The 16,473-nt window shown below is 29.9% G+C and overlaps 3 protein-coding genes across 4 annotated transcripts; all 3 read left to right on the forward strand.

The window, feature by feature from the left end:
- Nucleotides 1–216: 216 nt before the first annotated feature.
- On the forward strand, nucleotides 217–8,274 carry LOC126857042 (uncharacterized). Its single transcript, XM_050606118.1, has 11 exons — nucleotides 217–409; nucleotides 492–595; nucleotides 1,878–2,272; nucleotides 2,528–2,598; nucleotides 2,837–3,065; nucleotides 3,191–3,316; nucleotides 3,411–3,734; nucleotides 3,847–4,050; nucleotides 4,244–4,703; nucleotides 5,088–6,995; nucleotides 7,202–8,274. The coding sequence occupies exons 3-11, from the start codon at nucleotides 1,990–1,992 to the stop codon at nucleotides 8,163–8,165; spliced, it is 4,569 nt and encodes a 1,522-aa protein (XP_050462075.1). The 5' UTR covers nucleotides 217–409; nucleotides 492–595; nucleotides 1,878–1,989; the 3' UTR covers nucleotides 8,166–8,274.
- Nucleotides 8,275–9,378: 1,104 nt separating this feature from the next.
- On the forward strand, nucleotides 9,379–11,282 carry LOC126857056 (general transcription factor IIH subunit 3). Its single transcript, XM_050606141.1, has 6 exons — nucleotides 9,379–9,599; nucleotides 9,715–10,211; nucleotides 10,299–10,421; nucleotides 10,509–10,644; nucleotides 10,815–10,851; nucleotides 11,035–11,282. The coding sequence occupies exons 1-6, from the start codon at nucleotides 9,590–9,592 to the stop codon at nucleotides 11,108–11,110; spliced, it is 879 nt and encodes a 292-aa protein (XP_050462098.1). The 5' UTR covers nucleotides 9,379–9,589; the 3' UTR covers nucleotides 11,111–11,282.
- A 610-nt stretch (nucleotides 11,283–11,892) lies between these two features.
- LOC126857051 (inhibitor of growth protein 3) lies at nucleotides 11,893–15,691 on the forward strand. 2 transcript variants are annotated; one of them, XM_050606129.1, is made up of 6 exons: nucleotides 11,893–12,472; nucleotides 12,927–12,998; nucleotides 13,113–13,472; nucleotides 13,705–14,125; nucleotides 14,484–14,682; nucleotides 14,755–15,691. In XM_050606129.1, exons 2-6 carry the CDS (start codon nucleotides 12,971–12,973, stop codon nucleotides 14,869–14,871), a joined length of 1,125 nt encoding a protein of 374 aa, XP_050462086.1. In that variant the 5' UTR covers nucleotides 11,893–12,472; nucleotides 12,927–12,970; the 3' UTR covers nucleotides 14,872–15,691. The 2 variants fall into 2 exon arrangements, with proteins under 2 accessions (XP_050462086.1, XP_050462085.1); XM_050606128.1 differs by having other exon boundaries at nucleotides 11,894–12,254.
- The last annotated feature ends 782 nt before the right edge of the window (nucleotides 15,692–16,473 follow it).

Genomic DNA, 16,473 nt, shown 5'->3' on the forward strand with positions numbered 1-16,473 from the left:
GGAGGGCATTTTATTAACCAATGAGAACAAACATAATCCTTATTTCCTTTGTCCCGATTGGTCAATCAAAACTACTTCATTTAAACGAGAAGATTTTCGAACGCAACTCGGCATACTTCAATGTACAGAATGAGTGCTCGTAAACACATAACTCATAAAAAGTGATCAGAAGTTGACCGTATATCACAGGATCGAAAATGAAAAGAGAGACGTCGCCCCCAATATTTTAAGCTTTAAAATAAAAACTTGTTTAATATGTAAAATATTTATATTAAATTATGTACATCATTGTACTTCAAATAGCACTACAATTTTTATTGCTTCAAAACATCCATTGTTATAAAAAATGCACACTTCGTCAACATAGATAGACATAATAAACATATTATAGATAACATAGATAGCTTTTGTAAGTAACTACTATAATTCACAATAGAGTTCAATTTAAATCACTTAATTTTTTATATATTTGTTATTATGATCTCTTTTAGTTTAAAAAATAAAAGAGGGTGGTCACTTTTGATGGGACACTCTCTATATATTTCTTGAAAAACGTTGATGTACATAAGTAATACGTCGTTATATAACGAAAAACGTAAGTAATATGTCGTTATATAACGAAAACCATTGATGTACGTAAGTACTTTTGCTACTTTACATATTAAAATTACAAACTTCTGAAGAAAAAATTATATTCTATAATTGTGTGCTCGTAGATTGAAAACAATGTTCTTTATTTTTAACTAAAAAATATAAATATAATTTAATTATTAAATATAATTATAAATATTAATAATTATTAAATATAATTATAATTATTTTTAATTAAAAATATAATTAAAATATAATTAATACAGAAAAAATAAAAATATAATTAACACAGAAAGATATTATAATATATATAAATATTTATATTTCTTTTTCAAATAATTGCAATAATATAATTTTATGTGTGCGTGTTGTGTTATACATAGAATTAAACATATAATTATGCGTAATTATAATATATATTTATTACAACTTAAATTAATATTAATTTATTAATTCTAACACAAATAACATTCACATATAGGATACGTTCCGTTTCATGCATTGAGCGCATAGATCGCCTGAAAATCTATAATTCATGTAACATATATTATAGATTTCCAAACAATCTATGCGCTTTGTGCATGAAACGGAACACAACCATTATAAATATAAACAAAATAGGGCTAAAAAATTTCATTTACATTTTAGACATAGCCTGTCATCATTTAAATTACATCTTTTATAATCATTTATAATATATTTTAAATTTATAAGTATTAATTGCAAATTTAGTCTTAAAAATATATTATAAAAATATAATATAATTTTAATATTAATATAATTTTAATATAAATATAATTTTATTAGTGAGAATCACACACATACACAATTCAGATCTCTGAAAAATGTCTAAAACTTTATTAAGAACTCCTAGCACACGAATGTCGCCTCAGCGCATTAAGCCTAAGTAAATGTTCTTTCAATATTGTTATAGAAACACAATTAAATAATTATATAAAATAATTATATAAAATTTTTATAAAAAGTATACTGGATAGAAATTGACATTTTAGAGAAACAAAATTAAAATAATTATATAAAGTTTTTAATAATAGAAATATGTACTGAATATATGTCTTTGTAATTTTCTTTTTGTGATTAGCAAGAACATATATTTCATCTTTTTATTTTATTACAGTTAATTTATATCAGTTTATTAGTGTAGAGCAAATTAGATCTTTATTAAGTTTCTGTTATTCCAATTTACAAGTATTTCTTATAGATAGTCATTAATTTGTTTATATTCAATATCAAAATATTCACGGAATATAATTAATTTTTTATAGACGGTCAAGAATAGATTTAAGGTTGAAGCCGTTTGGATTTTGTTGTTCCCTGGACCGCTTCGATCCTCACTCGACATACGATCAACGAAGACCCCCTTATAAATCTTCATTAATGGCAATAACTTCTGTGCACGAGTGTCCAGTATCCAAGCTGCAAATGAAATATTGCACACCCTTTATCCGAGAAAAGAGGAAGTTAAGGGCGTCGGAGTCTGGAGATCAGCAACAATTGGCAAACGGGACATTGAATTACTTTCGATTCGGTAGAAACGATGCTTCTATAAAATGGTATCTAGAAGATGAAATTGCTTTGGCGAAGAATAGGTTTTGGAGGAAAAAGCAAAGAATTTACAACAAGGCGAGCAACAAGGCAATGAGAGCTGGGAAAAAGAAATGTGAATCTTTACTATATCAATTCTTCAAGTAAAAATATCATAAAATAATGAAGTAATTACATTTTTATTGATATTGATAGAGGATGATAAAAGTATGCTAACTTTTCTAAATCTCATTTTATGTTAGAATTCTTATATAAGAAGAAAATAAGTAACTTTACTTTAATAAAGTTTGATTATTATTTGTAACCATATACATAATTTCTTACATATATGTAAATAATTAATAAATAGAATATTATTTAATTATTATAGTTAAAAACGAAATGGAAAGTATGTTAAATCGGAAGTATCCACGATGGTATCAAGAATTCTCCTTAGATCAAGTATGATGTAAAAATAATAATTAATTTCAAATAGAAAGACTTGTTTTTGAGAAAAATATAATCTAACTCTTATATCAATATAGTATTAGTAATTAAAAAGTTACGATAAATGATGGATTTTTATTACATGAGATATTGTCAGTAATATTCAAGAAATTAAAATTAAATTATAATTGTGTGAAAGTGTTTTATATATATTTTGAGAAACTTTTACATAAAATTATTTAAAAATTTGTAGATGAAGAATTTAAAAAACCTGGAAAATGTGATGCGCACCGATTATGAAGAGACAAAAACAGATGGCACACAAAATACATTGATGGCTATTGGCATTATTTCAACATTTTTCAAATTAAAGCCGAATATTATAAATAAGTTGCATAAATCATGCAATTTAAACAGTGTCGATTTTCTGCGAGAGATTTATAAAATTTTGACAGGAAATGACTTTTATGAGGAGGAATATAGTACATTTTTCGATCTATTTTAATTATAGATATAGAAAACAGAAATAAAATTTTTTTGGCGGAATTGTTTATATAATAATTACAAAATTATTTATATAATAATTTCAAAATTATTTAATTTGCAGAGAAATTTTATGACTGTAACGAGAGAATAATATTGTCAGCTATTGCATTTTTAACATTGCCAGAAACAGTAAACGAATTACATAAGAGATTACCAGCAATGATTGTCCCAAGTTTACCACCAAAACGTAAGTTTCTTTAATTATCTTATAGCGGGATCTCTTTAAGCAATATTTAATTAAAATATACAAAATGAAATATAAATACAAGTATAATGTTTAGCAAAACTAATATGTTTCCCAAGACGAAAAAGCAGCTGTCCTTATAAGGAGGATTTATTCAAGTCTTGTGATTGGGCCGGTTATCGAAATGCTTTGCAGAAATGGCAGAAACAATACAAACTATTTCAAACTATTCCAACACTTCCAGAGATAATTTTATTCTTCAAGCAACACGATCAGATTTTTACTAATGATAGAACGTTGTCATGTGAGATTAGAAAGCAAAAGGAAGATATTTATATTAACTATAATGTTGAAAAAACCAATACACAGGATTTGCAAAATAATTTGCAAAATAATTTCTCCAATAAATATGATGCAGAAGGTAAAAATATTTTAACCAAATACAAAATGATAGTCCTAAGTATATACATTTGGCTCATATCTTGACAGAATGCCATAAATAAGTATATTTATTGAAATTTTGTTTTAAATAGATGTAGTGAACATTGATAAAGAAGTAATACATGAAACTAAAGACTCCACAACACAGAAAAATTTCAAAGTAGAAAAATCATCAACTTCCAATAATTATCAAATATTAGACGATGACAAAAAATTGGATTCTACAATCAACGGAAATCCGAAAATTACCAAAAATCCAGGAAACCCGGAACCAGGAACCATGACATACAAAATTTGTGATATAATTTTTTGCAATTATACTTCTTTTAACATTGTTTATCTAAATTGGAAACAGAAAATCTGATAAAAAATTACATATGTGCATATTTTTTTATATATTAAAAATATTATAACAAATTATATGCTAAAAGAAAAACTTAAAATCAAATTTAAATCAAAATTTTTTGACAACAAATTAAAATATTTTAGGTACACCAAAGCCACCAGGGACAGATCAAAAATCCTGGCTGGACGAAAAGAATGCTTACTACATAATAGCCGGCGCAACCTCGCAGAACGAAACTCCACTGAATTGTCCTGTAACTTATGAGATCGCCGGTGTAGCTAATGTGACACCTACCAATAGCGACGAAAAATTCTTCGCAATGCTAAAACTTGATGATAAACCTGAAAAGATTTTTCCCAGTGGCAGAGAAAATTTGTCAAGAAAATGGCAAGACTGGCTACGGAATGCTGATGAAGATTATGAACAGATGGAGGAAAAAGCTGATGAATTGATGAAAAGTATTCAAACAACTATAAAATTAGCGTCTCCTGAGCCCGTTTGCGACAGTTGTTGCTCATGTCGACAGACTCGAAAGGCCGACGAGAAATTGGAACAAAGCAAGATACTGATCGACAATGCAGCGCAAAATAGCGAAAAAAACGAGTAAGTGATATAATAATGTTTAATAATATATTATTATTGTATTTTATTTTTAAAAATAGCTCTATTAATTATAGTTGCTAGTTTTAACAATTAATAGTAAAATTTTTGAAATTATGGATTTTTACATCTATGTATGAATTTTTACATTTTTACCGATTTCAACATCTGTTTATAAATATTCAAATTTCGAAATTTTTGATTCCTTTGGTCTCCAAATTTTGACCTATTCTTGAGTGCAAATATTTTTTAATTTTAAATAATTCTCTGTGTTTTTTTTTATATGAAATACTCAAAATGTTCCAAGATTTTGAAAGGAAAATTAAAACACTTATAATATAATAAACTCAAAATAATGATTCAAATACAAAGGTATTATTACGATAGGTACATCGAAGAATCGATGGCAATGCATTCCTCAGAGCCAGCAGAATCACCAATCAATTTGATTGCTTCGCAGAGCGAGATCAAGACAAATATCATTATCAATGGAGTTACCAAAGAGAATGGTCAAATTCGATATTATGTATCAGGTGTTCAGAAGGACAATATGCAAATACCATCGCAAATACTCGATCCTCCAGCATTTCAGTTGGTCAAAAACGTTCCTCCTTGTAGATGCGCTATTCGGCAAATGATCAATAAAGACATAAGTCCTTCCATAAGCGAGGATGACATTCAGACAAAGGATGAAGGAGTGTGCATCGGAAAAAAGTACAGACCAGACAAGCCAGGTGCTTATTCCTGTAAGACGTATCCTGATGATAAATCTTGCAGACATAATCCTTTCATGAAAGAATTAATAAAGATGGAGAAAAACAAAAAGGAAAAAGAAAAAAGAAAAGAAGATGAAGAAAAGGCAAATCCTATTGAAGAAATCAAGAAAGAAATTCAAACTTTAATGAAGGAAATAACCGAGGAAAAAAAGAATAAATTTGTTCCTAATCCTGATTATCCTAATCCTGCTTATGATAATTCTTGGAACAAATTACGCATTGCTCCATCAAAAATAATAGAAAGAGATTATGGGAAAAACCTGAAATTGACTCCTCCAGCATTTCATACAATCTCTTCATCATTAAATATGCAGGAAAAACAAAAAGACATTTCTTTTTTACAAGGATTGAAGAAAGATGAAAAAAATATTTTAAATAAAGAAGATAATAAAAAAAATTTTGAAAGCTCTTTAAAATTATCAAAAAATAATAAAAAAGAAAGAAATAAAAACAAAGAAGAACTGAAAAATATGGAAAACAAAATAAGAAAAGAATGGATATCTTCAAAAAAAATAACTAACAAAAAAAGCACAAATTTGTCAAATAAAGTTTTCAAGAACGGAACAAAAAAAAAGCAACAAACAAAGTTATTTTTATCCTCATTTCACAATCCTGTTAAACGATTCGACAGAGTTGATAAACTAACCAAATATAATAATCCTATAAAAAAAAACAAGGAGACTGTAACAGATGAAACTAAGCTCTATAATTGCAAGCAAGAAATGGCAAAGATAAAAAATATGTTCAAATCTTTCCCTTTTTTAGATGACATCCAATCGGCTATTCTCCCTAAAGAATTACTAGCAATTAGTCGACATAATCCAGAAGAGATAATTATCGATTCTTCTATTGATGAAGAGAATAATTGTGCTATTAATAAGGCACCTTGGAGAACGAAATCGGAGCAGGAACTTCCAGCAAAAAAAACTCTGACCTATCTCTGCGAACCAGATTATCCTTTAGAAACAGTAGCGGTTAGTCCTGGAGGACGACCGTGTCAGTGTAGAGAAAACAGGAACAAGAAAAAAATTCTTGTGTATAACATGGCTGGTGTAGTGGAGAAGAAAATAGCTGGAAGAAGAGTTAGGAAGACCAAATTGGAGGAGGAGAATAGAATTATCGATGGTGTTCTTTATGTTACACCACCCATCAGTCCCCGAAGAAGTGATGAATACATCCCAGAATATGATCTTCTCGAATCGCCGTACGATATGTGTAATAATGTTACAGACGACACATTGAAACTAATAGAGAGATATTCTGGTCCCAAAAGTCTGGTAGAGAAAATACAGAAAAAATCAAAATCATGCAGTTGTACTAACGGCGTCAAGGAACAGAATCATCTTGTAGATCAAAAGAAAGACATTGCAGAAGCTCGACAGAAATTGATGGAGTCCAAGTTGCCAGAGGAAAGATGGAAAATGGCATTGAAAGATGCAGCATTGATGGATTACTTTACACAGCGCAAGAATAATGTTCCTTGTTGGACATCTTGTAAGAAGTTTGCTCGAAATGCCAGGTTAGAAAAAAAAGAAAAAATTCTAATATTTAATTTGCAGTATTTAATAATAATAAATAATAATAAATTAATAATAACTAATATCAAATTTCAACATTACTTAAAAGTGATCAAGATAATATTTATTGGTATTAAAATATTATATATAATTAAAATTAATATTATTTATAATATAATATTATAAATAATATATAATTATGTTTCAGATCTCGAAAATTGAAAGTTGTGAAACCTGTATGTGAATGTAAATATGAAAGAAAAATCGTGGAACGAAATGAAGAGAGAATTAAGTGGAAGACACGTCAAGAAAGATTAAAGGCTTTGAAAAAGCAGCCTTTTATGCATATTGTCGATATTTCCAGACCGATGATAGAAGACACTAATTTCATCGTATCAGGCGAAAAGACAACGCCGCTGGAAGATGAGCACAAAGAAGACATCAAGTGTTATGCATCGGATGAGGCAAAAAATATTTCTATGTTGCCGCCTCAGCAGATAATCGATGGCCTGAAAATGTCAACACCGGTCCAAACACCACAACCGAGCAGAGAACACATTCGAGCTGATATTCCGCATCGACATTGGTCGCCGATTAATATTTCTTCGAGTCCATTGCCGAGATTGAAGGAAGAAATAGAACATAGGAAAAATATCAGGGATGAAGCGTTTAGGTTGATGTATGAGAATAAGAATGAACAAGATGTGTGTTGTAATTGCCAAGAAGTTTCTGACAAAAAAAACTTAATAATGGACAACAAAACGAATTTAAGTCAAATGAATGTAGAAAAGGAGATGTCCATAAAAATAATAGAACTCAATAATAGAAAAAATATAAAACAATCACCGAGCAAGGAAATTGACTACAAGATAGAAGCTCGCAAAAATAAGCCTTATAAAAAAAATCCTAAAAAGAAAAAATATAAGAAAGGAACTACTAAAATTGCTACTGAAATTGCTACTGAAATTGCACAACATGATGTATCAGATCAACAAATAATCGATAAGATAGGAAAGGAGATAAAAGAGAAGATTGATGAAACGCATTTGATAAGTGATGATGAAAAACATATAGATAGCAACCTTGATCTTATGGCAATAATAAAAGTATTTCCATCCATTTCTTTTCTTAATCCAATAATTTCAAAAAATATTTATACCTTTATCAATTAATTATCTCATGAATAATTATAATATCAATATCACTTAATTTATATATTTCGAATTTAAAATGTAACATTAGGCTGAATTGGAGAAAATGGCTGCAGAAGGATATATATTCGCCAAGTTGCCGAAATGCTATCTGATGCCACAATTGCAACATTGGATTATGCACAGGCAATCCATCACTTTTTCGGAAACTGAAAAAAGTAATTTGTCCACCAAATGTCATTTTTAAGACACTTAAATTTCTTACCTTTTATTTTCTTCATTATAATTATTTTTTCAGAAAATTTGATGCGAGCGTCTGTTCGCGCGTGGAATTTAATAGACATGGCAAGATCGCCAAAGATTGCAAAACCATCATTGCACATGACAAAGTGTCAGCTAAAACAATTGACTTTTAAACAAGCTGAGGAGATAAAGGAAAAGGTCTATTGATATTAACTATTTTTAATATTTGTAAATTTAAGTTTAAAAGATATAGATTTTAAACTCTTGACATTCCATATATATTTTAAAAATTTTTTATATTTTCCGAATTTTTAATTTATGTCTTTGTTGCCTTTTTTAATTTTAATATAAGTGCTAATATAAATTTTCAATTCTTTTAAATGTTTATTTATCTGCCAATGTGGAGCAATTATAATTATTGATTTGCGTTTTGCAGATTGAAGAGGCAAGGGCGATTTTCCATAGTAATGTACGTAAAGCGCGCGTTTCTCACGCTCGTATCATATGGGATACTATGGAATATGGAAAATTCCCTTCTACGTCATTTAAGAGACTTTTCTTCACATATATGGCCAGCAAAGAATCCGATGGACACGTATATAAGCCATGGTTGCCTTCCGAAGTTCAGGATTTCACTCGCTTCCATAGAGTAATTTTTATTTAATAAATTTATATATATATATATATATATATATATATATATAATATTTATTAAATATAATTAATTATTTTTAATTTTTTAATACATATTTTGTTAAATTTATTCAATATCAGTATTTATCAGTTGTCTGCGGTGCTTTTTAATTGACAATTATGACAATTTATTTTTAAATAATAATTTCAATCTTTTTTTCTTTTGCAAAAATCTTATTAATTTTATTAATAATAATTCCTCTTCTTAAAACTTGAAGAGATTTGTTTTGAACTTAATAAAGAATAATTACATTTATCATTAGATACCATTTCACCATTTCAATAAAAGCTTCAGATTCTGGTCACATTTGTTTTCAGGCGTTCATAGCAATTTGTTTAATCTCAACATAACCTCTAATAAATTCAGAAATTTAATACTAATATACGAAGATAAAACTTTCATTGAAATAAATAACATGTTCAAAAATATATTTTTTGATCAAAATAAAGAAATAGAATTATTTAAGAATTATTTAATATTATAAAAATTATTTAACAATTTCAGCAAAATGACGACTGGTATATTAACGTTTTTAAAATTATTATTTAAATTTTGTTGTACACTGTAAACATTGTAAAACTATTTTTTGTAAAATTAAGTTTTCATTATATATTTATCTATTGAAATCTTTAGAAATAGAGACAAGCCTGTTGGTGATCATATTAGATGTCAATCCTGTACAACGAATAGTGAAACAAGAGACAAAGATATTGTCACAATGTTTGGATTCTATGATTGTCTTTGCCAATGCTCATCTCATGCAGTCATCTAATAATGAACTAGCAATTATGGCATGCCATGGTCACAGTGCAAAATTTCTCTACCCATGTGAAAATGCGGCAGAAATAAGACAGATAGACGGTCAATATGAAAAGTTTACTATGGTAGAGCGTACAGTGCGCCAGCAATTGCAACAAGTCATCAACGAGATCTCCATGGATGCTCCATTAAACACAGAAAGTCTCATCTCGGGTGCCCTTAGTATGGCGTTATGTTACATTGCTCGATTGGAACGAGAAAAGGTTGCTAGCCAGAAACTATATCCTAGAATATTAGTGATTACTGCCAGCAACGATTCAGCCATACAATACATGAATTATATGAACATATTTTTCACAGCACAAAGAATGGTATTCATTAGATTTCTATCATACTGATTAATGATTATTATTATTATTATTATTTATAATAAAAAAGATCTGCTTGGATGTTTTCAGAATGTCATTTTGGACGTGTGCAGCCTAGATCAAGAACTGACACTCTTACAACAGGGTTGTGAAATTACTGGTGGCAATTATTTACAAGTGCCACAACTTGCTGGATTGCTGCAATATTTGTTGGTAAATTATTTATATTTAATTCTATACTTATTCCATACAATTATCAACTGAAATAAAAATGTATGCACTGTTTCTTTTATAATTTAGTGGGTTTTCCTGCCAGATCCCAGTGTTAGATCGAAATTAGTTCTGCCACCACCAGTAAAGGTGAATTATAGAGCAGCATGCTTCTGTCATCAGGACCTTATCGATATTGGATATGTTTGTTCCATATGTTTATCAAGTAAGTATTACTATACAATTATACAAATAATCACAAATATTTTAATCTATGTGTGACATGAAATTGAATTTAAACAATAATATTGATGATAATACACAATTTATTACTTTTAATAGTCAATGTATTAACGTAATATAATGTATAAAATAATTGAATTATTACTTTTACAGTTTTCTGCAAATATAGTCCAATATGTACAACTTGTCAGTAAGTATTTTTGCAATATTATAATGGACTCTATTACATATAATAGCTTTGTGATAATGAATATTATATTTATATATTACATATAATATGACTTCATTATATTAATTACATAGTTGCAAGTCAAGTTCGATATATAATTATAAATTACACTCTAATCTTTCATTTAATTTTTTTTTTTTTAAGTACGGTATTCAAGATGCCAGGACCTATGCCAATGAAGATAAAGAAAAAGAAAAAAACTATAGATATTGTTCATTAATATGTTACATACTTCATAATAATTACTCTTTATATACATGTAAAAAAAATGTCAAAAAATATAAAAAGAGGTCGGTGTATAATTTATAAATCATAATGATTAATGACTATGCCCAAATAGAAATTAATCAACTATCGAATTTATGAAATCAAAAATATATTGATTGACATAATTTTGTTGTCTGTTCTTCTGATTTGTATATTCGTGTATACATATTTATGTATATGTCCACTATTATGTTGTGGCTCGATTATGCAAGGGTGGATGCTGTTGCGGTATGTAACCAATGCGTTCCTGGATTTCGCTCTGAGGAACCTTACCCCCCCATGTGGGAGGATTCATAGCAGATGACGGTTTTTTCTCGGGATCCTTTTTGACTTCGTGTGCTTTTCTTATCTCTTCATATTCTTGCAGATCATCCAAACGCATCTCTATGCGTGTCGGACTTCGTCGTATCATATCCTGAAAAAAAAAAGAAAAAAAATGATCATACTCTTATGCGATAAATTTTTTGAAAATTAATTAAAAGCAAATGATAATTTTATTTTTTTCGACCTTCTCTTCACGATCTCTAAAAATGCTTAATATGTATTTAAGAGTTATAAATTATAGCTAAACAGCAGACGAATATTTTAAATGTATGAATTAATAATTGACAATTCTCTCTTCTTCAATCAATAAAATTTAATCGATGACAAAAATATAGAAAAATATCAAGGATATTATATCTCTCGGGCACCGGACTCTTTAAATTACATTCCTGTCTCACGTGTAATATGGCGCGATAGATGACAATGCTCCGAATAATCAGAAATCGAGCTGCATCATCCTAATTAAGAACGTTCTTCGACAATTCCCTTGATATATCATCAGTTATACATTTTCGAAAACTTCTCGGATAGAACCTCGACGTATAGGCTTGGAAAGCATTGAAAACGTCAAAAGCGCCTCGAAAAAAAATGCGGTGGCGGAGGGATTGGACTGACACGCGCGAGCACGCTTTCGGTCGGGCAGCTCTTTATCCGGAAAATTGACGCGAAATTATACGACTTCCCGGCCACGAGCGGCGGATATTAGTCGATTGTACTGATCGTGGACGATCGGCGACGCTGGAAGATGCTCTACCTCGAGGATTACGTCGAAAGTGCGTACGATGAGAGTCGCACTCGATTCACCAACGGGATTCTAACCTCGTCGCGCGGATCTAAAACCGCCTCGATTCGAAATCGCGCGAGCCCGCGACGAACGCCATTTTTGTTTATATCTCGATCCGCGTTTCCTTTTGCAATCCTTACTTGAGCCGTTCGCGTATTGTTATTGTAAAATGATGGGAAATTGAGTTTACTGCTATCTCGTCGAGAGGTTAGGCGCATATTCGTCGACATAGCCAATTATTGTTATGCAATGGAGATAATTAATATTAAAAAATTTCCAAACTCTGCTGGCAAATGTTGAATTTCATTGGTTTCGCATTTTTAAGATTAAAAATTGATTCTAATATTTTGTTCCTTTTTTAGGATCATTATAAGTATTAACATTGATGTTTTGCTAATATAAAGATAAATAATAATGATAGAAAAGAATAATGATTGTTAATTTTGCAATGAACGTCACTCGTTTATTAAATTTGTTAATAAGTGAAAAAGATTAATATCAAGTCAATATTTCTAACTCGATGATTTTTGTTTGTTAAATTGTTACATAAATATGAAATATTATAAATGAATATAAATAGCTAATTCAAAAGTAATTAAAATTATGTTTAAATTTACAAAAAGCTAATTTCTTTATTAATGTTTGTCGTATACATTTTCAGTGATTGAACATCTTCCACAAGAACTGAGGGATCGATTTACCGAGATGAGAGAAATGGATCTAGGTGTACAAAGTATATATTCTTTGATATAATAAAGACAGCAGTGAGATAAGAATAGCAATAATAATATAAAATCAATGATAATAAAACCTTTGATATTTATAATAAAACATTTGATATTTTCAGATTCCATGGATAGCTTGGAAAAAAAAGTGAAGACATTGTTTTGCAATGCCAAGAAGATGAAGCCCAGCGAAAAAGAAGCAGAATACGAGGCTATTAGAAGAGAATATTATAAGACTCTGGAGGATGCCGATGAGAAAGTACATTTAGCTAATCAGATGTATGACTTGGTAGACAGATATCTGAGGAGGCTCGATCAGGAGCTGCACAAGTTTAAGATGGAACTGGAAGCGGACAATAAGGGCATCACCGAAATTTTGGAGAAGAGATCCTTGGAATTGGACCAGCCTCCGACAAATAGTAGTCAAAAAGAAAATCGTTACAGTTTTACACCAAGCAGAACGCGGGATAATCATAGTCATTGTAAGTCTCTAATGTCAATTTTTTTTCATATCCGTTCTCTATTTTTAAAGATAAATAAAGATAGTATATTGTGTTAAGTTTGCTTGAAAACATTAATACTCCTTACAAACAAAATTTCAAAATAATCTATAAAATTCATCGATTACAGGAAATCTATTATACTCAAAAAAAGTATGATTTGTAACAATATTTCTAGACAAAAATAATCACCAAGTTTTATTTTGAATTTCAGCTCGATCAGAAAAGAGGCGAGATTCCAACGCGTCTTCCACATCTGTCGAAAAAAGACTGGCAATTGAGAAACTGCCGGCGACGAGCCTACCAGAGTCGCGACCAGCGTCAGCGAATTCCGGGCCTATTATCGCAACGAGCAATGTCACACCGACGCCAGCAACTATTGCTAATTCCGTGGGATCGGTATGCTACAATCTCGGTCACATCGGAGCAGGTGGTAATGCCATCGCGGCGGCTGCGTCCCAAGCGATCGCAGCCACACAATCGATGCAACAAGGCAGACGTTCGGCCAGTTTGAAGGCAAGTTACGAGGCCATTAATACTGGCGGCGTACATGCAGCAGAATTCAGCAGAGAGCTAGCCGGCGCAGCGCAAACTGCTATCGCAGCCATCCAAGAGACTACAAAGAAACATAAAAAGTAAGTAAAATACAAAGGAAGGAAGCGAATTCTGATTGCTCTGTTCATTGTTAGATTATTTCTATAAAAATTTTAATTATTTGGATTATATTTTTACATGTATGTCTCCTGAAATTAGTGGAATGGATATCTTATGTTGCAAAAATATATATTTAGGATATTTTATATATTTTATAGTAGATTTTTGAGAGAGAGTGGATATTTCTTCCAAGTTTTAAATTAAAATTACTCAATTGAATACTTTACATTATAAATCTTAAATTAACAATATTTTATACATATAATCTCTTTTATCTTACTTTGTAAAATATTTTTTTATACGAGTTTTTAAAGAATACGTTGCAATCTCGAATTATAGGAAAGTAACTGCCACTCTGCCGAGTTCAAGCGTGATCGCAGCCACAGTTCAGCAGCCTGTATCACCGCCCGTAGTAACGACAACTATGCAAGTAGTGGATCCGGACAATCCGGAATGGACATGCGATCCCAACGAGCCGCGATATTGCATATGTAATCAAGTATCATACGGCGATATGGTAGCTTGCGACAATTCAGACGTAAGTTCTGTCGATATCTTTGAAATACGTTAAAGTAGATAAACTTTTTAACGCCGATAATTATTTTATTAGTGTCCCTTCGAATGGTTTCATTACGCTTGCGTGGGCATTAGCGCACCACCCAAGGGTAAATGGTACTGTCCCCAGTGCACGTCTTCGATGAAGAGACGCGGTGGGCGGAAGAACTGATTATATAAGAAGAAAAAGAAGTGGAGGAACATTGATCATGTTGAGAAAGCACTGCTACTACCTCTGTTAGACACTGTCCATCTTGTATCGACTTACTTAAGAAGTCGTTATTAGAAGCTCTTATTAGGTATGAGTTTTTCAATATGTTACTCTTTACGTCATCTTTTGACTTTTGGACTTGTTCTTTTTTTGCGATCGATCAAACATACATCGACACGATAAAGTTATATATCGATTAAAGACATATATCGAAATACATATGTCTAATGAAGATATTTTGACTCGAAAAGTGTTTTAAATATCTTGTATGTTTCTGCTTTCTGCTATTTACCTCGGAGCAGTAAAGAAAGCGGGACGGGACAAACACAAGGTGATTTTGAAAATATGAGAATCATTAAAGATAATGTATTTTTTCAACAAGTTTGAAATATATTGTTCTTCGTCGAGAATTTAAATTCTAGAGGCACTTAATTATCAAATATAGCGAAAGTTTTCCGGAAAATTAGGTTGTAAATAAATAAGTAAGTCCATTTCTTAAGTAACTGTAAATGGAATTTCGTTTAATAGAAATCTTATTTGATATTCAAATGCCAGGATATTTAAAATATTAAAAATAAAGAATGTATTTTTAAGGAAGGAAAAATTGAATGAATTAAATTCATCTGAGAATTTTTCTTGTGATTTTCTCTTTCAAAGCAACACTGTATAAGCAAATTCTGCGAATATTAATTGAAATAAAAATACATAAAAGCAGAATTGTAGTGAATTGATGTATGAATAAAATGAGCCATGCAAAAACGAAAGTTGCTGCCAAAGTGAATGTGATGATATTTGTTCTAATTAATTAGTTGTCACTTTTGTATTTTCAAGTATATTTCAAAATCATTTCAAATCAATCTTTCCTTATTTATCCTTCCATTACAAACTCACTAAACGCAATACATGTTTCAAACTTTATTTCATGCATGAAAATTCAAACTTCACTAATCATGATTTTCTTGAACAAGGTAATATAATGAATTGACATTTAAATAAAGCGAACTATATAGAATAATCAAGATAAATAATTACATTTATTTCTATTAATTGACTGCGCTCTTCGTGTTAGCATTGTTATTCATATTATGAAAAAAAAGAAATTAATTATTATTTTAATTTTTTCTTTCGTAATAAAAATTGACCAGATGCGATAAATATACCAAATTTCTCTACGAAAATATAAATTTGACATTCACTCACCATGCTTGGTCAGAAACCTTTTTATTCGAAGTTTCTTCGGAATGTCTCCAATTGTTTCAGTTCGATAAATTGACTCGTAAATGTAATGTCACTGTATAAGAAAAAATATACAAATATAGCAATATATTATCATGAAAATTATAAATTTTATAGTTTTCCAAAATTAGCGTGGCGTTCAATCGAAAAAAGTATGAAGCAATAGAAAGATTTGACAGTATACTAATATATTCTCTAAATATGTAAAATATTCCAACATTTTATGTTATCGCTAACAATAGATACCGAGTTTCACGCAAGTTATTCTAATCTACGACTTGAACTTTAATTATTGAGAAGATTCTGGAGGACAAATCAAATGTTTCG

The sequence above is a fragment of the Cataglyphis hispanica genome, chromosome 20, assembly GCF_021464435.1.
Source record: "Cataglyphis hispanica isolate Lineage 1 chromosome 20, ULB_Chis1_1.0, whole genome shotgun sequence".
Taxonomy (NCBI): domain Eukaryota; kingdom Metazoa; phylum Arthropoda; class Insecta; order Hymenoptera; family Formicidae; genus Cataglyphis; species Cataglyphis hispanica.

Coding starts and splice junctions, on each gene's coding strand:
- LOC126857042 (XM_050606118.1), top strand. CDS start 1,990: ATGGCAATAACTTCTGTGCACGAGTGTCCAGTATCCAAGCTGCAAATG. Junction 3,317..3,410: donor CCCAAGTTTACCACCAAAAC/GTAAGTTTCTTT, acceptor TATAATGTTTAG/CAAAACTAATATGTTTCCCA. Junction 6,996..7,201: donor AAGTTTGCTCGAAATGCCAG/GTTAGAAAAAAA, acceptor ATTATGTTTCAG/ATCTCGAAAATTGAAAGTTG.
- LOC126857051 (XM_050606128.1), top strand. CDS start 12,227: ATGCTCTACCTCGAGGATTACGTCGAAA. Junction 13,473..13,704: donor GCGGGATAATCATAGTCATT/GTAAGTCTCTAA, acceptor TTTGAATTTCAG/CTCGATCAGAAAAGAGGCGA. Junction 14,126..14,483: donor ACTACAAAGAAACATAAAAA/GTAAGTAAAATA, acceptor CTCGAATTATAG/GAAAGTAACTGCCACTCTGC.
- LOC126857056 (XM_050606141.1), top strand. Junction 10,212..10,298: donor TTTTCACAGCACAAAGAATG/GTATTCATTAGA, acceptor GGATGTTTTCAG/AATGTCATTTTGGACGTGTG. Junction 10,645..10,814: donor TTGTTCCATATGTTTATCAA/GTAAGTATTACT, acceptor TTACTTTTACAG/TTTTCTGCAAATATAGTCCA.